Source organism: Aethalodelphis obliquidens, unplaced genomic scaffold (assembly GCF_003676395.1).
Source record: "Aethalodelphis obliquidens isolate GAN/ISIS:26980383/991018 unplaced genomic scaffold, ASM367639v1 scaffold16, whole genome shotgun sequence".
NCBI classification, from domain to species: Eukaryota; Metazoa; Chordata; class Mammalia; order Artiodactyla; family Delphinidae; genus Aethalodelphis; species Aethalodelphis obliquidens.
In genome coordinates this window covers 9,749,434-9,771,735 of record NW_020837960.1, presented here as the reverse complement: position 1 = coordinate 9,771,735, position 22,302 = coordinate 9,749,434, and the positions used below count along the sequence as shown (strand labels likewise).

Genomic DNA, 22,302 nt, shown 5'->3' with positions numbered 1-22,302 from the left:
AAGTTACATAATTCAGAATTGAATGATAGTTCCATTTGTAAAATTAGAACGTTAGAATGTTATCTAACATTCTCCTTCCATCTCTGATGTTTCTTGATCCATTTTGTTGATATTGAAAATATACACTTACACACATACTCAAACTTTGGAGCAAATTATGAGCATATATCTTTATGTCTAAACAGACAGAATTCATTGTCCACATCATCTGCCGTTGTTGTAATTTTTGGTCACATCTCTCCTCTTCCTTCTCACTGCTTGGTAAATAATGAGACAGCATACTTAATTGCTTTTATTTAGACCAGCTTATGTTACTATTTACAAGTAGCTTGTACAACCAAATCTAAATATGAGTCATTCCAGGAGCAATGGTAATAACAAGCAAAAATGTGTCTTTTACAGCTACCTTCCTAATCAATCCCTCAACCTACTCCTCATTTATGGACCCTTTATTCAACATTGGTTTGCTCCTGATCTGGGCTCTTGGAAAATACCTTCCATAGAAGTACTGAGAAAAGAGAATAGCTTCTCAGTACCATACTTATCACTTGCTGACTGCCAGCAGCTTCCCTGTCAATGGCAGAGTAACCTGATCTCCATCTAGTGGCCAAATGGACTTACTTTACATCATAGAAATTAAAAGGCCTGGTTTACACTCCAGTAGTTTGAGGCAGCCTCAGACCTGCTGTTAGGGGAGGTTTATACAAGCCTCTTCAGCGGTTCCTATTGGTCGTGAGATGATCCTTTAGGTCAAGAGTGAAGGCCAGGCAGAAAGTCTGCCATGCCATTCACCACTTATTGACCCCCATCTTTCCCTGATCCCTTTGCCTGGTGTCAAAAGAACTGTTTTATCTTTAGATAAACTCTGTCAGTTACATGTTTTATCCCTATCCTTTATGACTTTGCTACATTTCAGCCTTCTTGAGGTATTAGCTTTGAAGCCATTGTTGCTTTGAATTTTTGTTTTTGTTTAATGTATTCATTGATAGTTTTCTTTAACGAGTACAGCTTGCAAGAGAGTTTTGTTGTTGTTGATGTTGTTGTTGTTGTTTTTTGGTACGCGGGCCTCTCACTGTTGCGGCCTCTCCCGTTGCGGAGCGCAGGCCCAGCAGCCATGGCTCACGGGCGCAGCCGCTCCGCGGCATGTGGGATCCTCCCGGACCTGGGCACGAACCCGAGTCCCCTGCATCGGCAGGCAGACTCTCAACCACTGCGCCACCAGGGAAGCCCAAGAGAGTATTTTTTGAGCTTCATATAAAATGTGTTCATTAATTTTACATGCTTTGATAGGAACATGTGTTTTTCTTATAGTAAACAACTGTAACAACAAACTCGAAGTATCACTGTAACTGTAGTCTAAGAACCCATTATTAAGAATTCATATTTACTACTTTTAGACTCGATATTTTCAGAAGCACAGGTTAATTATAAGCAAAATTTTTCTGACTAGGTTTTATAGTGTTCTCTATAAAGCATAGTTTTCATATTTTTATTTAGTTACATTTGGATTCCTCCCAAGAAGGCTACACCACAGTTTTCCTCAGAAATCAAATCATCTTCTCTAAAAAGCTCCTGGGGACTCTTCTTGTGGGAGCAAAAAGGCTAAAAAAATGTTATTGTCTAATTACAATAAACTAATCAGAAACTAAATCCTTCATATATTACTCGTAGAATCTCTTCGAGGCCTTTGAATAATACTTCCTTAACTGTATACTTTAAAACTTGACAGAATCTTTGAAACAATGTGGGACTGGAACTTATTGATCCTTATAATTAAGATAGTGCCTGGTACACAATAGATACGGTAAATATTGAAAATAGAGAGAGGCATAGACAAAAATACATAGAAAAGATAACCAGTTTATACTAAGCACCTCTAATCTTTCAAAGACAATATTCTAGGAATATGAGTAAATGTCATTTGCTGTACTTTGGTAACTAGGCCTAGCCTTTTCTTTAACTACACATCCAACGCTTACGATTTTTTAAGAATGTTAAGGCCCACTTCCAGTTTTGGAAACCACAAGATTATTTAATTGGTACTCTATTAGTAAATTCAGTTTTTGACTCCACAAGCTACATTATCTCCAGATCTTCTGTGAAAGTTTGCAATTCTTTGTTCTTCTTAAGGAGCACAGTTCACTCTTGTACTTCACTCTTAGCTTTGCTCAGCAATTCTGAAAACACTTAACAGTCTGATTAAGTGGCTCATTGTTGTAGAGTGATACACATTTTATAGGACTCTTGCATGTACATATATCTTTGGGAATCTTCCTTGTCCCAGAAAGGCAATACTTCTTAAAATTTATGTTTATAATTTCCCACCATATCTCTTAGTGATATATCAGTAGAAGTGGTTTTCATCAAGATGGTCTAGCTATTTGCCTATGTGGTAACACTTGGGCAAAATGCTCTTCTTGAACAAAGAATTCAGTTTGAGCAAAGAATTGGAGAGAAGTCTATACTCAAGTGGGATAACACTCATGGGTATGTGCATAAGGGCCTTCTTTCCTATAAACTCTTTCAGAAGGAAATTGCCAGTCGATTTTTACATTCCTCCAGAAGTAATGCTTCCATTGGATCACAAATTTGTCAGTAATTGCTAAATGTAACTAAAATTAAATCAGCAACCACCTTCCCAAGACAAGCAGATCAACAAGTTTATGAGTTTAAAGAGGCCATGAGTTTTCATTAAACTTTTGTGCATATCCAACAGAAAAGATAACCATAAAAATTATGAAAATCATGGGTATTAGAGTTTTAAAGTAATATTAAAAATAGAAATATCATTTAGCTTTTACATTTTAGAAAAGGCCTAAACTTAGGTAATTGCTTTTCAAATCATCAGCGGCAGAAATATTTCAACTCTTTTCTCTCATGACAGACCTTAAGATCATTATTTTATATACTATATCCTCATTGCATACTGCTTGACAATATAATCAGCAAGTAAAGAAGTAATCTTAGTAATATTTATTTAAAGTATAAGGAAAACAAATTAATTCTGTAATATATCAGTTATAAATTGAGATATCAAATGCAACGAATATGTTGACAGTCAATGGCTCTAGAATTTTTGTGGTTCTGAGCTCATTATGTATATAGTTATGTATAATCAACACATTACAATGGCTATAGAAATAAAACCTTGCTGTTATATTTATAGAGAAAATTGTAATTTTATTTATAAGTGGTATAGCCTATTGTTTAAGAGCATGAAATTTTAAGTGGTCAAACCTAGGTTCAAATCCACGTACCACTTTTTAAGTGATCTTCAGCAAATTACTCATTCTTTCTAATTTTCACTTTCCAGTCGTAATATAAAGACAATGCCATTGTACTTTACAAGTTGTCATAAGAATGAAATGCATTCATACTTGGCACAAAGTATTTAGTAAGCAAATAAAAATTAGAAACTCAGAAGTTAGGTAATATTGGGCTACAGAATTCTTTAACACTTACATGGAAACAAAACCAAATTAAAAGGAAGCAGTGTTACCCAAACACCTAATATTACATCATGACCCAGTGAGTTACATAATTCATCATCTGTCTTAGTGTTGAAAGTGAGCTTTGCTTATAATCCTGTTTAGGAAAAGTTTTGTCAGGCCCAAAAAAGGAATTGAAAAAATGGTCTGGGCCTAAACTTGTCAGCTTGAAGAAAAGCAGGAACTCAATGATAGGACAATTGTCAGCCGAGGATTATAGTGTTTAGCCTTATTCAAAAGACAAATGAGAACAGGACCAAAAAACACACAGTGAAATATGCATCATCTCTAGCCTGAGTCCTGAGAACGGTAAAGAGCAAGCCAAACTTGGAGCTGTCTTTCCTAGTTTTTCTGTATACCGTGTTCTTTTGTCTCTATAACATTCTACAAATGTCTCTCTTTTTATTTTCTGTTTCCTTACAAGGTCAGGCCACAAGTGCCATCTCTAACCTCTCCCTTTTAATAGTTCCACCCATTCTTACATTTATTTATTTAATTAACATTCGTTGATCACCTAGACTCACTAGGATAAAGAAATAAATAAGAGACAGATACAGACCCAGGGAACTTACAGTCAAGGAGCACTATAACCAAATAAACTACGGTGCAGTGTGGTGAAGAAAGTGATGGAAGCGTGACTAAGGGACCGGAGGACAGCAAAGAATACTTAACTCTATCTTTGGAAGTGGTTTTAAGATAAAATAATACCTGAATCTGGTTTTTACGGAAGGGGAAAGGGACTCCTGACAAATCGAATACAGGTTTAGTTTTGCCTCTTACCAAAATCCCAGTAAGAAAACAATAAAGGATCAAAAAAGGTACAAAACCACAAGGACAAAGAGAATTAGAGATGCAACAACACTTTGGAGGATTAAAAAATACATGTGTAGGTGATGACCGAGTTAGTGACTGGAGAGAACTAAAACCCTAAAATTCCTCCGGGGGGGAGACGCAAGCTTTACTCTGTGGAAGCCCATAAAGCATCAGGACTTGAAGACACCATGTTCCAAAGAAGGGTAGAGTACAGGGCAGCACTGAAAATTGGCAGATTAGTTGAAAGCCCCTATAGAGGCCATTTAGAAATACAGATTTTCTCCTCCATCTTATGCAGCTGGTCAGCCAGCTCTCCTCTGCCCTTGCAAGAGACGGGAGCCACAATGGAGATCTGCACAGTTTAAGACAGGAGTGAGACCATATAGCCAACAAGAAGATAAAGTGAAAGTCTCCTTTCCTTATTTAGATCGCATGAAGCTGGCATCCATATTTATATCCCTTGAGCAGGAGATTGGGAAAAATCCTTTCTGGAAACTGACATGCCCAAGAGAAAAGCCTTTCTTTTTTTCACTTTTTTTTTTTAAGGAAAATATTTTTTTATTTGTTTCCTTATCATTTTGAGTCAATATACACAAATAATACAGTCTGTAGGATGAAACAATCATTTTTGAGATACATTAAGTTTATAAGGAGATAAGTAAAAATGTACTAACATACAAAATTACATTAAAATTAGTACATTGCTTATCCATAGGAAAGCTTGTATCCTATCAAGTGATTTTTTTTAAATTTTTATTTGAGTATAGTTGATTTACAATGTTGTGTTAGTTTCAGGTGTACAGCAAAGTGAATCATTTATAAATACACATATATCAGGCTTCCCTGCTGGCGCAGTGGTTGAGAGTCTGCCTGCCGATGCAGGGGACACGGGTTCGTGCCCCGGTCCGGGAAGATCCCACATGCCGCGGAGCGGCTGGGCCTGTGAGCCATGGCCGCTGAGCCTGCATGTCCAGAGCCTGTGCTCCGCAACGGGAGAGGCCACAACAGTGAGAGGCCCATGTACCGCAAAAAAACAAAAACAACAACAAAAAAAAACCAAAATAAATACACATATATCCACTCTTTTTTAGATTCTTTTCCCATATAAGCCATTACAGAGTACTGAGTAGAGTTCCCTGTGCTATACAGTAGGTCCTTATTAGTTATCTATATAGTAGTGTGTATATGTCAATCCCAATCTCCCAATTTATTCCTACCTCCCCCTACCCCCAGTAACCATAAGTTTGTTTTCTACATCTGTGACTCTAGAGAAAAGCCTTTCTGATGCTGACATTTGGAAATCTCTCCCTACTAGTCTTACAAGAAGACCCACTTGTTGGCAAGCCCTACTTTATGCAAAAACAAAAAACAAAAATTTCAATCTACTTTTTAATGCCTTATTCTTAAATATTAATGGGTAGCCTCTTATATAAAAGATGGAAATCAAAACAAATGAACAGAGAAATAGAGATGATACAGAAAGCAGAAAAGCATTTCACAAAGTGATAATTGATATTCTCAGAGAGGTAAGAGAAAATATTATAAAACAGAAACATAGTGCTATTTTAACATAGTAACCTTCAAAGATTAAGAGAGATCTCTTGGAAATTAAAAAGTAGTAGCAGAAATAAATTAATAAAAGGGATTGGACATTAGGGAACTCTCCCAAAAGACAAAGAAATTGAAAATAGAAGAGAGAAGATAAGTCTTATCTGACTAATAAGAATTCCAGAAAGAGAAAATGAAAGGGCAGGAAATGACCCAAAAAGTAATTTAAGAAAATTTCACTAAACTACAGGACAGATGTTCTATTTAATAACTGGAAAACACACACCCTCACACATACACCCCAAAGTATATTCACTTGAAATTTTAGAACCCTGTGGGTAAAGAGACAAAGCTGAAAACTTCTAAGTTGAGGGAAATAGGAAACAGGTTATATAAAATGTACTATAAATCCTAATAGCATTAGGCTTCTCCACAGCAGCATTGGAAGCTAAAGGGAAAATTATTTCCAACCGAGAATTTTATACCCAGCCAAGCTATTAATCAAATGTGATGGTAGACTAAAAACATTATTAAACATGCAAATCTCAAAAAACTTTCATTCTTTATACAAAAGGAGGGAATAAATCAAGAAAGAAGAAGAGAGGGTGGAAAGAGTGGTCTTAGCCAGGGAAGAGGCAAAGGTAATTCCCAGCATGATCATGAAAGGATGTTCTAGAATAACAGCTGTGCCTGAAAACAACTACTCCAAAGCAAAGTGGCAAAACAGGGTTCCAGAAAGAATAGATGTCTTCAGGGAAAAAAAAGGAGCTGGTAATGTGATAGAATAACTATATTGAGAGAATTTTACAGCTCTGCTGGAGAATTTGGGGAACAATTAGTGAGAGATAAATAAAGTAAAGCTAAGAATTAGTAAAGAGTACATATTAGTGGGAAAAATGAAAAATTATGTACAATAATAGTATGTGATAGTATATATAACTATATAGTAATATGTATTATTATAATTAGAAATATATAGCAATATATAGTAACATATATTATTGCATATAGTAATATAGTACCATATAATAGTAATAATAAAGTAAACAATTAATATTGATTTAACTCAAGTTTATGATGGCACTCTATTAGGATGATAAGGGGAGGGAACATGAGTCATGTATGTTCTAGGTAAGATGGGTGAAATAATCCTTACCCTTCATAGTAGGAAGTCAATAGATAATGTCTGAAACTTAAATATAAAGAGAATGTAAGAATATTATTTAGAAATATGAAGGTAAGTAGCAGGAGACATAGTAAGCAGAGTTGAAGTGGCTGGCTACCTTTGGGGAGTGGGAATTGGGGGGTGAAGATGGTGGAGCTCGAGGTTGCTGTTTTTGTTATACATCTTGTAGTACTCTTTGGCTTATTAAACTATTTACATTTATTACTTTGATAAAAATTAAAAATTGGTTTAGAATAATAACAAGTGAGAATTCACCAGGTAAATAAGAGGAATAAGAGTAGCTATGAAACAAAGATATCATTTAACTCATCTTTGGATCCTAGACACTTTAAAAAATGCATATTTTTTAATAGAACTGAAGAAACTGGTTAATTTTCCTTATTTCACTTTGAAATGACTCAAGAGTACTAGTTATGAATAAGATGGAGTAAACACACACTTACCCTGTCTTTTCCACTGAATTCAGCAATAAAATCCGGACAGGATACATTGAGCAACTATTTGAGGTCTCTGAAAAAGAAGTGATAGCACATGGATTGAGGAAGACCAGAATTTGAACTACCATTGAACTGGATGTGTTTCTCTTTTTCCTCCGGAGTCTCCTGGTCTTGACTCAAGGCCATCTGAAAAGGAAGTGGGTACTCTCAGCAAACTAGAAATAGAAGAGAACTTCTTCAGCCTAACAAAAGGCATCTGCAAAAGCCCTATAGCTAGCAATATATTTAATGGTGAAAGACAGTGCTTACCCCCTAAGATTGGGAATAAGGCAGGAACAACCACACCCATACACCCATCACTCCTTTTCAACGTCAGACTGAAAGTCCTAGCCAGTGCAACAACAAGAAAAATAAGTAAAAGTATACAGATTGGAAAGGAAGAAATAAAACTGTCACTATTTGTAGACAACATAATTGCCTACCTAGAAAATCCCACAGAATGTACCAAAAAAAAGCAAATGACGCCCAAAATAAACCAAGTCTTTCAACTAATAAGTGAGTTTAACAAGGTCCAAAATTAATCATATTTCTATATCCTAGCAATTAATAATTAAAAACCAAAATTTTAAAATATTTATACCATTTACAAACAGTTCCACCTAAAAATGAAATACTTAGGTATAAATTTAACACGGCATGTATAGGATATGTATGCTGAATACTACAAAACACTAGTGAAAGAAACCAAAGATTTAAGTAAAAGGAGAGTTCACAGATCAGAATTCTCAACATAATAAAGATGTCGATTCTCTCCAAATTGATTTGGAGAGTCCAGTAGGATTTTTCTTATAGTGATAACAAGCTGACTCTAAAATGTATATGGAACAAAAATACTCAAAACAATTTTTTAAAAGAATAAAGTTAGAGGAATCATACTACACAATTTTAAGATTTACCATAAAACTACAGTAATCAGGATGGTATGATGTTAGCAAAAGGACAAACACATAAATCAATGGAATGGACTAGAGTATTCAGAAAGTGACCCAGAGACATATGGCCGGTTGATTTTCAACAAAGGTGCCGAAGCAGTTTAATGAAAGGATAACCTTTTCAACAAATGGTGCTGGAACAATTGGACATCCATGGGCAACATGAAAAAAAACTGTTAATTTAATTTTATTTTATTTTATTTATTTATTTTTTGCGGTACGCGGGCCTCTCACTGTTGTGGCCTCTCCCGTTGCGGAGCACAGGCTCCGGACGCGCAGGCTCAGTGGCCATGGCTCACGGGCCCAGCCGCTCCGCGGCATGTGGGATCTTCCCGGACCGCAGCACGAACCCGCGTCCCCTGCATCGGCAGGCGGACTCTCAACCACTGCGCCACCAGGGAAGCCAAAACTGTTAATTTTAAAAATAAAAATAAATAAAATGACTCAGTGGCTGCCAAACCAGGAATAATAGTAGTTGACTACGGTAAATGGCACCTGCCATGTCATCTTCCATTGTTGCATTAAGTGGAGAATGTAAAGCTAATTCCAAATCTCAAAAACTCCGAAGGTAAAGAAAGCTGATTTGTTTAGAGAGTTTTAAAAAAAAAGTCTTAACCTTTGGTATATTTGGGGGCTAAGAGAATGCTCCAGGGATGTAATTCACAGATGGAGAAACTCAAGCTCAAAGACATTAAGCAAGTTGACCAAGGTCACAGGGGTAAGTGGCAGAGTCAGTGGTTCTGTAATGTGTGCCCTTTAACCACCATGCACTCCGGCCCTGGCAGCTTTATCAACTTCCACCCTTTAGTCAGGTATTCAGGGTGCCCTCCCCCTGCCAAAACCTGAAAATGCCAGTGGCATTAAAACTAGGCATTTGTCTCTGTATAATCCCATCAGATCATGTTGGTTCCCATGGAAGTCAGGAGTCAAGGAATATTATACAGCTCTGTGGCAAACAGTAATAAGAGTCTTTCTTGGGTGCTTTTTAATGTTAATGATAGAAGACAGAATTCTGAGTGATTCTTACACCATTTCTCAAATCCCTGACACTCTTTCTTTTGATAAATAAATAAAATAGGTTAAAATGTTGCAAAATTTCCATGTTGTTCAAGTGAACAAGGCAGCAGGATCTGAACTTGGTTTCTAGAAGAGCAAGCCTGGAGAGGGGTAATGACAATCACAGGTGTGGGATGGGAAGGTATGATTCAATGAGGAGAAGAGTGGATTGACTGGGTATCCATCATCACCACGAAACAACCTTACCATTGTGTAGCAATGATCTCATCAACCTTTCCTTCCCCAGCGCTAATGATTAACTCCGGGGAATCTTTCATCTCTGTTTTAATAATGGGATGTCGGGCTTCCCTGATGGCGCAGTGGTTGAGAGTCCGCCTGCCGATGCAGGGGACACGGGTTCGTGCCCCGGTCCGGGAAGATCCCACATGCCACGGAGCGGCTGGGCCCGTGAGCCATGGCCGCTGAGCCTGCGCGTCTGGAGCCCGTGCTCCACAATGGGAGAGGCCATAACAGTGAGAGGCCCGCGTACCGCAAAAAAAAAAAAAAAAAAAAATATATATATATATATATATATACATATATGTTGAAAAATGGGACGTCGAAAGACAGGACTGACACATAAATACAGCTTATCCTCAAGGATGTAGGTGAATCACTGTGGAATGTTTAGAGGAAAACTGATGTCTCTCAAATTTAAGAAGGGTGCTCATCAGTTCCAGTCACCAGTGAAAACAGTAATGCTGTGATTGTGAGAAGGCACAATTCCCAAGTGTTTACCTATCTCAATATCATTTTTAAAAAGTGTTTGTGATAAGATATAGAGAACAAACTAGTGGTTACCAGTGGTGAGGAGGGGCAAGAGAGGGCTGGAGGCGTGAGAGGTACAAACTATGGGGTTTAAGATAGGCTCAAGGATGTATTGTACAACACAGGAACATAGCCAATGTTTTGTAATAACTGTAAATGGAAAGTAATCTTTAAAAATTATATAAAATTAAAAGTTAATAAAATTTTAAAGTGTTTGTGATAAAGCAAAAGAACATCAAAGAAAGCAGAGGTCAGGTGGCACAGAGAAAAATAAAGAAACTCCATCATTCCTTTTTTTTTTTTGCGGTACGCAGGCCTCGCACTGCTGTGGCCTCTCCCGTTGCGGAGCACAGGATCCGGACACGCAGGCTCAGCGGCCATGGCTCACGGGACCAGCCGCTCCGCGGCATGTGGGGTCTTCCCGGACCGGGGCACGAACCCACGTCCCCTGCATTGGCAGGCGGACTCTCAACCACTGCGCCACCAGGGAAGCCCCATCATTCCTTTTGTGACAGATAGGTTATGTTAAATCTGTGATCATTTCACTTGCTAGTACTTTGCTTAACCACGTCAGCTTTTAGAACAGCATTGGTTCAGTGTGCTATCTCATCTAAAAGTTTAAGCACATTGAAAAGCACAAGGCCTGACAGGGGTTAAAATGATTTTCTAGAACTGGTTTCACTTGAACCTCTTAGGATATGCTGTGGGAAGATAGAGATGTGAGAATAGGTCTTCTATATAATTACTGCTCAAGGGCTTCCCTGGTGGCGCAGTGGTTGAGAGTCCACCTGCCGATGCAGGGGACACGGGTTCGTGCCCCAGTCCGGGAAGATCCCACATACCGCGGAGCGTCTGGGCCCGTGAGCCATGGCCGCTGAGCCTGCGCGTCCGGAGCCTGTGCTCCGCAATGGGAGAGGCCACAACAGTGAGAGGCCCGCGTACCGCAAAAAAAAAAAAAAAAAATTACTGCTCACTTTCCAGGCAGAGCACAGCCCTTATATTTCCTCCATGATTGCCTCATAACTAAACCATCAATGTTCTCTGCTTCCATTAAAAAAAAACACTGAAAGCACTGGATCCCAGAGAGAAGAGTGTACTATTGCTAGGGTGGGAGTGCGAAGCCCACAAGCTGCAGGGCAGAGCAGAAGCCTGGCTGGGACACAAAAGCTAGAGGAAATGGACCAGCTGGTCTGTCGCAGACAAGGCTGGCATTTTATTCACTTAGAAGTTGCTTTTTTTTTTACAAACCGCTGTGTTTGCATGATTTTATTTAACCTGTCGAGTATCGATCCTATTTCAGCCATGTTTGTATACCCACAAAATAACTGTCACTGCCTTTTTTAGTGAACTGATTTACCAGTAATTGTCTGCATGTGAATAAAGTGAAAACTTTTAAGTATAATCTCAATCTGTACTAATGAAGAGCCTTCCAGCGTTCCCAAATTTCAGGCAGCAGTTGATACCTATAGATCCAAATATAATTACATATTTGTCATCATAAATACCTTTTTCGTTGGGGAAGTTTTCCTGTCATGTCATTATGTCTACAGTCTAATGGCTCTATTAGCTGAATCTCAGTTCCTTAAAAACTCTGTCTTCCTGCTCCCATGTTTCTAGTTGATTCTCACATAACAACAGTGTTTATACTCTAGACCTGGCTTGAGGAAAGTCAACAAACCATAATTTCCTAAAGAGATGATGGTGATCCAAGCTGGAGAGTTTCTTTGTGACATTGGCAGGTTGTCATCTATTGAATTAAGGAAGTTACGGACCAGCAATAGATATTTGAGTCACTTGACAATCAGCCAGCCAAGTGTTCCCGTGGAGCATTACTCTGTAGCACCAGCATAGGCCCTGTGGAGGGTCAGAGAATACTGAAGTATGAAGCATGGTTTTTACCTTCAGGAAGTTTATATTATATAACTAGGGAGGTGAGACTGATAGTCATGAAACAGCAGCCAGTGGTACAAAAGACTGTGTAGTTCAATGTTAAATTGTGGAGTTTGAGCCCTGTGCTGTAGTAGTTCAGAGGAGAGGCACCAATGCAGATGAAATTCATAAGCAAAGGAAATGGGGCTTTGGTTGAACTTTTCTTCTGTTTATGTATTTGGATAGTTGAAAAGGAGAGGAAAGGGCATTCCAGACAATCCAAAAAAAAAAATGACCACAGGCACAGATACGAATGAGCCCTGTGTGTTTCCTTAATAAGAGGAAGAATTGTGCCGTAGGCTCGGATCACCGCAAATCCCTGAGTGACGTGGACACAGATACCAGAGGAACAGTGAGCAAACATCACGGCCCATTTGATGCAAGCAGGAAGCCCAGAGGGCAAATCCAGTTCAACAACAACTATCCCAGGAAAACAGGGGAGTGTACACCAGACCAGAGGCAGGAGTACGAGCTGGGTCTGGGACCACCAGAAACGTACAGGCTGGGAGATTTTCAGAAGACAGCGTGTGATTTACTTTCAGTACAGTCTTGCTGGCGTGGGACTTTTTAAAAGCAGTTGAAAGAAAGCTCACCTTCTTGGCAACCCTTGGTCTGTCTTAAGCGTATCTGTAGCATATTGTAAGACAAGCTTAAGGGAAGCAAATGGTGTTTGGGGGGGAGTAATGCAATAAGGAGTCACCTGAATAGGGGGAAGCAGGCCGTGTGAAGGCCCAGTGAGATTTTTTAGGTTCCCTGTGCCCAGGAGCTGCTGAAGGTCATTGAATAAGGAAAGTGTATGGAGTAGTGAAGGATGTATTAGGAGGATGGACTTGGTAGTGATGTGAGGTCTGGAAAAGAGCCCTGAGTGGAGCAGCCAACCGGGAGGCTGAGGTATGGCCAGATGTGAGCCGATGGCGAAAGGCCAAATAGGGACCTGGATGTAGGCGTTCTGCATGTCTCTAGTGTGGGTGTCTGGCAGACCATTGAAGGAGTCGGGAGAGCAGAGAGGAGAGAGGGTTAGGGCATTTTAAGTGTGCTGAGTTTGAAGTAATGGTGAGATATTCCATTGACATTGCACAGTCAGTAATTGGAAAATAACAATTGGACTCGAACTTCAAGCTAGCAAGAGTTCCAGTGATCCTTAGCATGGACGTTTTCACTGAAACCATGAAAATGGTTAGCTGCTAAGGAGAGTAGAGAGATCAAGCAAAATGATCAGGACAAATAAGCTATTTAGAAATACGTAGAGTCAGATGTTCCTGAAAGCATATTCTCAGAACCCTTTTTAGTCAGGAATCCGTGTCCACACTGTTGGAAAATACTGTATAACCTAGAAGACGCTTAGAGGTGAAGTTACAATTAGTAAATATCTGGCTTTGAGAAGTCCCAGTAAAGAAACCTCGTTAATTTGTTTAACCCAATAGTCCCTAAATGTGTTCAAAATCTTTTTAATACTTTAGCAAGTTGCTGGTCTCTATATTCCTGGTTTTCTTTGCTCCAGTTCACCGTGGACCCTCTATAGTAGGTCTCTTAGGACAAGAGCCTTATGCTAATTCTAATCCTGACTCATGATACAGCCTTGTTGCATGGCATTTATGACTAAAGAGAATATATTTGGAAGGCTAGGGTTAAGTTGACAGTTAAAAGAATAGTTTCTCTCCATACCTTTGAAGAGAGGACCTATTATTTCATGTGATTCCATATTCATTATGGAAAAAGAAAAGGTACGGAAAGTGACAAAAATTCAGCTCACACTAACTTAAACTACAAAAGGGGGTTTATTGGCTTATATAACCAGGAAGTCCCCAGGCTTTAGGCACAGCTCAAACCAAAGGCTCAACATGTGTCACGGGACACAGACTCTGTCCTCTTCTTTATGCTTTTTCTGAGGTGGCTTTATTCTTACAGTCTTTCTCCATCTGGCGGCAAAGATGGCCCTGGTAGCATTAGGTTCTGCATGGTTCTCATAGCTGGTAATCCCAACCAAAAGGGAGTGTCTTTGCCAGTAATTTCATCAGAAGTCCTCAGAAGTGCTCCAGCTGGTCTTTGAGATCTCATGCCCATCTCTGAACCGATCACTGTGACCAAAATGATGGGATACTCTTAAGTGGTCAGACCTAGGTCATGTCTCCACTTCTAGAGTTTGGGATGAGAGAGAACTGTATCAGTCCCATCTGAACCACGTGTTAGGAATAAAGGAAATACCCCAGGAGAAATACTGACTAAGCAAAAAACATGACCGTGTGTTTTGGTTTTTTTTTTTGTAATTTTGACGGCTCCCTTCCAAGTGACAGCTGATGACCTTCCAGTTTAGTGTTTCCTGGAGGCCAAGACTATTGTCAGGTTTATTTTGTTTTGCACTCGGGATGACATTCATGAAACATGACCCTTATCAAATGCAAAATGATGATAATTAGGCCAGTGATGATTATATAGCATCCATTAAATTTATCTTCTGTTTAATTCCTAGACTGAATACCTCAAAAGTATGTGCTTGGTTTTCTAAGTACACGTAGGGCAGAAATAAATATTCTAGTTACAGTTTTCTTATGAGATTTTCCAGTTGCCAGGGTTGTGAATGAAATTGTCAAGTCTTTCTTGACAGTGCTCTGATGATATTCCAGTGGGTTTCCCCCCCCCAATGAAAAGAATTCACTAATATTGAATAATTTTCATTATTTTTTCCTTTTATATACATCTGTTGTAAATGCTATTAAAGCCCTATATTTCACATTGCTGGTATGGGTTGAATAATCCTTTCCGTAAAGAACAACGACATCTATAGAGCTCTAGTAGGGAAATCTAAAACTTAAATATGTTTTGTGCTAGCTGAAGGGAAGAATGCTGCATTTGATTGGGAGTCATCATGACCTCAACCACTCTGCCATCATATTTACATAAGAGTCATTGCCCGGAAGGAGAAAACCCTGACATAATGTCAGAAACAAATTCATGTGTTCTGAGTCTGATTTGAGTTAACCCGTAGAACCCCCAACAAATACATAAGGCTATTTCACAGCAATAAATAATAGCTATTATTGTTACTCTGGCTCTCTTAATACTAAAATATGATTTTTTTCCTAACCTGTAGTCCATAATTACTTAGAAGTGTAAAAATAGGCTGCATGTCTCTCTGGTAAGGATAAGCTTCTGACTGCTCTCAGGAGTAAATAGCAACAGACCTGATGATTCTGAATATAACTCTTCCTCTCACCGAAACTCAGGTTGAGAAATATTTAGATAGATTTATAGACAGACATATATTTATATTTACTTATTTCTATTTTTATATTATTTTATTTTATATTTACTATTTATATATTATATGAATATGTTATATATTACATTAATTATAAATTATATTTATAAATAAAACCACCTCTGAGTTTTTCACTCTATCTTCTAATCTTTGGTGAGTTTGACAGGAGCATATGTTCACCAAAGGCAGCTGATAATAAAAACAACAGAAAGAAAAAGCACTCCCCCTCAGAGCCTTAAATCCAAGCTCTATAATTTCTCTTCTCAGGTATAGACAAATAATTTACCCTTTTGTTTTTCTTCACCAAATCTAATTACATCTTTTAAAACTGTTTGCTTATTTTACCTTTCTCTCTCTACATCTTTTTCCATGAACCACTTTAAAGTAAGTTGTAGACACGATTCCCTGTTACCTCCAAACACTTCGATGAGTATTTCCTCAAAACAAAAGCACTCTCCTACGTAACCACAATACAGACCTTAAAATCAGGAAGTTAACGTTGATACTACATTAATGTCTAAAACGTATACAAATTTCAAATAAAGATGTTTAAAAAAATAATGCTCTTTTAGAAGATGAAGGAAGGGAAAATGCCTCCTAATTTGCTTTATTGAGGTCAGAATAAGCTAGTTTCCAAAATCTGACAAAGGTACTACAAGAACAGAAAATAACAAAGTAGTGTTCTTCATGAATACAGACCAAAAATAAAATAAAACTTATACAAATTCCAAATGTCCCAATAACATCCTTTGTAGCCAAAGGAAACAATCCAGATCGTGTGTTACAATTCAGTTACCACATCTCTGTTATCTTTCAGTCCAAAACAGGTCCTCATCTTTCTTTGACTTTCATGACCTTGACATTTTTGAAACGTATAGGCCAGTTATTTTGTAGCACATACCTCGGTTTGGGCTTATCTGATTCAGTTTATGCATCTTTGGTTGGAATATCCCAGAAGTGATGCTGTGTTTTTCTCAATGTGTCCTATTAGATGACACACAGGATGTCGATTTGTCCCATTACTGGTGATGTTAACTTTAAACATTTGGTCAAGGTATTATCTCTGCTGTATTTCTCCACTGTGAAGTTACTGTTTTTCCCCTTTATAATTAATGCATGTGTCTCATGAGCAAACATTTCAAGACTAGGCAAATATTTTGTTTCTCATCAAACTTTCATCCATTAACTTTATCATCCATTGGTGATTCTTGCTCGAATCAATTACTACTATGGTTGCCAAGTGGTGATTTCATCTGATTCTGTCATTCCTTCTGCATTTATTGCTGGCATTCTGAGCTAAGGAAGTGCTCTCCCTTCTCCCTTTGTTCGTTTGTTTTTTATTAGTATGGCTTCGTGGATTTCTGTCTTACTTAATAGCTTATAGTCTATTGCCATTCTTATTTATTTTAACGCTCACATTGTTCTAGACTTATCCATTGGGAACCCCTTCAAGCCAGTTCCCTTGTCCTTTTGATATGCCTCAATCATTGTTTTGAGTGCATCCTTATTTTGTGGCACAAAAAGTAAATCCAATTGCCTTTGTCACTGATTTTCTGTACTGGGACAAATACTGTTTCTTTGAGCAGTTTTGGGGGACACTGCCTGTTCATTTAGGTCAACCTGTTAATACAAAAGAAGCATTCTAACCTACTTCTGTTTAACCAACTCACCAATGAACCTACCATCTTGAGTGGATGTTGAGAGCACCCAGAACATTTGCAGCTCATCAGCTTCTCTCCAATACACCCTCATGCGTCTGCTCCCACCCATTGAGTTGTAATTAACATTTGATAGAAGATATTTCAGCAGAGCCCTCAGGTTTAACTACCTTACACATAGCAATCCCCTATGCCAGGGGTCTCCAACCCCGGGCCACGGACAGGTATCAGTCCACGGCCTGTTAGGAACCGGGCCGCACAGCAGGACGTCACCGGCGGGTGAGCGAGCAAAGCTTCCTCTGCCGCTCCCCACTGCTCCCCATCGCTCCCCATCGCTCCGCATCGCTCCCCACCGCTCCCCATCGCTTCCCATTGCTCCCCACCGCTCCCCATCGCTCCGCATCACTCCCCACCGCTCCCCACCACTGCCCACCGCTCCCCATTGCTCCCCATCACTCCCCACCACTCCCCATTGCTCCCCATCGCTCGCATTACCGCCTGGACCATCCCCCCACCCCCGTGGAAAAATTGTCTTCCCCAAAACCAGTCCCCGGTGCCAAAAAGGTTGGGGACCGTTGCCCTACACGTAGCAATTGCACTCAGAGTCCCAGAATGCTCTGTCATTCAGAATCACTGATAGGGGAGGAAAATCTACAAAGATCTGAGATAATGTAGCCACCACATATGTTGAATATTTTTCTTCATTATAACAGAGTCGTATTGTGATCAAGCCCTAAGTAATCATCCATTATAATCTTTGTCTCCTTAAAGATTTGGTCTGAGATAGATAACTTTTCCCCAGGCCATTGGCCAGGGCCTAAAAGAATATAATTATAATGACTTTTTATTATTATGTTATTTAACACTTATCTACCAATCCTGCCATACTTCATCATTAACTTTAAATAGCTCCAGATTTTTCTTGATCCTTTGGCTGGAATTGTTATTTCTAGTGACCACACGAGGGTGTCTGTGAGCTTGGAACAGGAGTATTTCAGCTAACTTCAACAACTAATAACACTTCAACAACTAATAACTGTCGTCATTTCACTATATTTGGAAGATATAATTTAAAAGTGTAGTCAGATTAGCCAGAAGACTTGAGTCAATGTTCCTTCCGTTAGAAGATCTCTAGACTCTGAAATGAAAGGCTTTTATAAAAAGAATTCAGAACGTTTAGTTCTGTCATGGGGTACAGAGGAATTTCCTGAGGTCAAGAACTAAAACTTCCATATCCTCTTCCTGGTTCCATCACTGATGAGTGGCTTTGTGCAGTCATCTCTCTCTGGGCCTTAATTTCTTTATCTAATATAAAATGAGATAGATTGTAAACTGATCCTTTAGGCCCTTCCACAAAAGGCAACAATGAAGATGGTGTCTAAAATTAGGATATACATCAAAGAACTTCTCCATCCTAGTGATTCATTTTTTATTGACTGCTTAGAATGTGCTAGCTGCTTTCAATACACTCTCTGATATATCATTACAACCACCATTTCAGGTTATGTATTATTGTTCTCATTCTGAGACTGGGATAAGTAATTTGCCCCAGGTCACTCTTCTAACAGTGAACAAAGCTGAGATTTCAGCCTAGGTGTCTCTAACTCAGATGCACACATTTTTATTCCTGTTCACCACATAGCTTCCCTAGAGCCAAAAGACTAGTTTCAGTGGAGATCATTCTCTGCCCAGTGGTGTTTAGACCAGATGCTCACAGGTACTGGATGGGGGTGGGACACAGGCCAGGAGGGTCTGAGGTGAACAGGAAGTCATGCCCCAACTAGGAAGGCAGTCTCTACTTAGCTGTTGCCATGTGAAAATGCAGGCTTGTTTTCTAGAGAAGACCAAAATTCATATTTTCAAATGAAATCTCATTAATTTGGAATTTGGGCAACAAAATTCGATTTTGGGGGGTTAGGAGGATGGCAAAACACTTTGGGACCCACAGATCTCTCTCCCATCTCACCAGGGTGCAGGTGGCCTCAAGAAGGGAAGCCTCATTCTCTTCCAAGCTTTTTCAAGTAATTAGCCTATGTTGGTAAATTTCCTTACTTGCTCCACAAAACTCTTAAATTCTCCTAATGGCATTAAGCATTTAAAACAGGGATTGGCAAATTATACCAACTGTTTTTGTATGGCTCACAAGCTAAGAATGGTTTTTACATTTTTAATGGTTGAAAAAAATCAAATGAAGAACAACATGTGACACGTGAAAATTATATGAAATTCAAATTTCAGTGTCCATAAATAAAGTTTTATTGGAACACAGCCCCATTCATTTATCTATGTATTATCTGTGACTCCTTTTGCACTCCAAGGGCAGAATTGGGTAGTTGCAACATAGATCATATAGCCCAAAAAGCCTAAAATATTTACTATTTGACACTTTACAGAAAATATTTGCCAATCCCTGGTTTCAAATACAAGAGCCAAAAAGATACAGTCTACCTCTGCTTTCTGCCCTGTTACATACCTACCCTGAGATAATTTTTTAAAATGGCATCTGCTTAAATCAGAGGGAAGGAAGAAAAATAAACATCTCAAAGTATTATCTAGGTATAAATAGATAAAAATTACATTTCTTCTCCCAAAGTTATATACACGTCCTCTAACAAATCTCAAAGTATATCAAATATGTATTTAGTTTTGCATGAGGTTTAAGTCACAATAATAAACAACATAACAGTATTAATTGTCGGGGAAAACATCTAATCTGATGAATGGATAAAGAAGGTGTGGCACATATATACAATGGAATATTACTCAGCCATAAAAAGAAATGAAATTGAGTTATTTGTAGTGAGGTGGATGGACCTAGAGTCTGTCATACAGAGTGAAGTAAGTCAGAAAGAAAAAAACAAATACCGTATGCTAACACATATATATATGGAATCTAAAAAAGGGGTTTTGAAGAACCTAGGGGCAGGACAGGAATAAAGACGCAGACGTAGAGAATGGACTTGAGGACACGGGGAGTGGGAAGGGTAAGCTGGGACGAAGTGAGAGAGTGGCATGGACGTATATACACTACCAAATGTAAAATAGCTAGTGGGAAGCAGCCACATAGCACAGGGAGATCAGCTGGGTGCTTTGTGACCACCTAGAGGGGTGGGTTAGAGAGGGTGAGAGGGAGATGCAAGAGGGAGGAGATATGGGGATATATGTATGCATATAGCTGATTCACTTTGTTATACAGCAGAAACTAACACACCATTGTAAGGCAATTATACTCCAGTAAAAATGTTAAAAAAAAAATCTAATCTGGCCTGGAGTGTTTTTATTGTTTATGCATCTTACAAGTGACAAAGCAAATTCTCCAGTCATAGAAGAATGAGAAGAATGAAGCTAGAACACTCTCCACCCAGCTCTTAAACATGCATTTCCATGCCCTGTGCCTTCCCTCATGTTGGCCTCTCTGGTTGCACTGCCCGCCACCCACTTCTGTGTGTCGTCCTTCAGGGCTGAGCAGTTGACTCCAGCCCGCCCACCCCCAGCAAATTCACCCCTCCCTCCGTGGCGTCCGCATGCCCTGGCCACACTGCAATCTCTTGCTTTGACGTGTGTCAGGAAGGCAAGCTTCCCAAGAGCAGAATTCGTGTCCCATTTCGGCATCTGCTGGAGAGCCTGACACCTGGTCAGAGCTCAGTAAATTCTTGATGAATCAGTGAATCTGTACATGAATGTATAATTAATTTGGTTATTTAAAGCTTTTATGAGGTCCCTCAGAGGGATGGCAAAAGCTGCAAACTCCTTTGGTGATTTCTAGAAGGCTGAGTCTTTTGTTTCTGTGAGTTCACTGTTCACTAGCTGACTGTTGCCTAGGTTGGCAAAGAACCAAACGGTAATAAATCTCCCAGCCCCTAGTTTTTCCTACACTGGTTAGTTTGTGGCTCCAGAATGAACACCTGTGAGCCAGGTAGCTGGAACTGAGTTTGATTTCCAGTTGTAGCCAGTGACCGTAGGCATGTCACTTAACCCCTCTGAAGCTGCATCTCCGCATCTGTGAAATGAAGCTAACCATAGCAGCCACGGCACAGAATTGTAAAAACCAAACGAGATAGCATATGTTCAAGTGCTCTGCGAGCTGCCAAGTAGTCTATGAATGGGAGATGTTATTACTTACTATCGTAGATCTGTATAATAAATGGAGGAATGATGATAGAGCATGGGGAACTAATTTTAAAATTCATAAGGAGCTATTGAATTAAATTTGAAAATTTTAGGAATCATGTTGAGTATGTGCAGTAGCCTATTTTATTGGAGGAGGGGTTAACACTTGGATCATAACGTACATAGATTAGGATGAACAGTCCAAGGAATTGGATTCTTTCCTGTCCCAACCAGTTTTGTGGAGGCGTGATGTTTGTTGCAGGATGATTCTAATTTTATTTCTAACTTGTGCAAGCAACCACTCGTGGTAGAATGTCTTCCTTCTGAGATAGGGGGCTTAGTACATGCAGAAAGCATTCTGGTGTACTGTATTTCCTTCAGCTCTAAAAATTCTGTGGTTTGATATAAGGCTGGTTACTGGAAATGAATTCTGTTTTGCCACTAATAGACATTATAAAGTTGGAAATGCATTTCAACAGAAAAAAAAAAAAGCACCCCCCCTCTTAACAAACCTTTGGAAGTTATAGGACGAAAGAAAACACAATAACCTTGTGATTAAATACTAACAGTACTTTAAAAATTAGCAGTGCTCAAAACAGCAATCAAAAAAATTTGCTCTACTCAAAATTACTCACAAAGAAACACATACAAAGTAAAAGTATTCCACCAGAAATACAGATAATATGATTATCCACCTGACTATAACTCATAGACTGTTCATCTAATTCAATTATTCCTCCTGATTCCCTAGCATTTCCTTATAGTATTCTTGAGTAATTGAAGATAAAAGTAAGTTACCCTAAACATTACAATATCTAATCTTCACCTAAAAATGGAAGTTTGCTTGAGGTCCAGAGTCTTCTTACTCTGATCCCTTCTACATAGACTGCTGAGTTAAATTTTCTTAAATAACAGCTCTGAACATGTCACTCTAGACCAGAAATCTTCAGAAATTGTGCCATTGTCAATCTGAAATACAACCGACTCTTCCTGGCACCCAGGGCCTCCACAGCATGCCCCAGCCTGCGAGCACCCAGTTTACACTCTAGCCAAGCTAA

The 22,302-nt window shown here is 39.0% G+C and overlaps 1 protein-coding gene across 3 annotated transcripts in view; it reads left to right on the top strand.

Moving 5' to 3' along the window:
• VWA8 (von Willebrand factor A domain containing 8) overlaps positions 1-22,302 on the top strand; it is a 359,206-nt gene that overhangs the window by 266,061 nt on the left and 70,843 nt on the right. Inside the window, exon 38 of one of the 3 annotated variants that reach the window (XM_027116171.1) lies at positions 12,517-15,469. The exons of the other annotated variants lie outside the window; for them this stretch is intronic. Coding sequence (XP_026971972.1) covers positions 12,517-12,540 — 24 coding nt within the window. The 3' untranslated portion in view covers positions 12,541-15,469. Of the gene's footprint in view, positions 1-12,516; positions 15,470-22,302 lie in introns of those variants that run through there. 3 annotated transcript variants of the gene reach the window in all.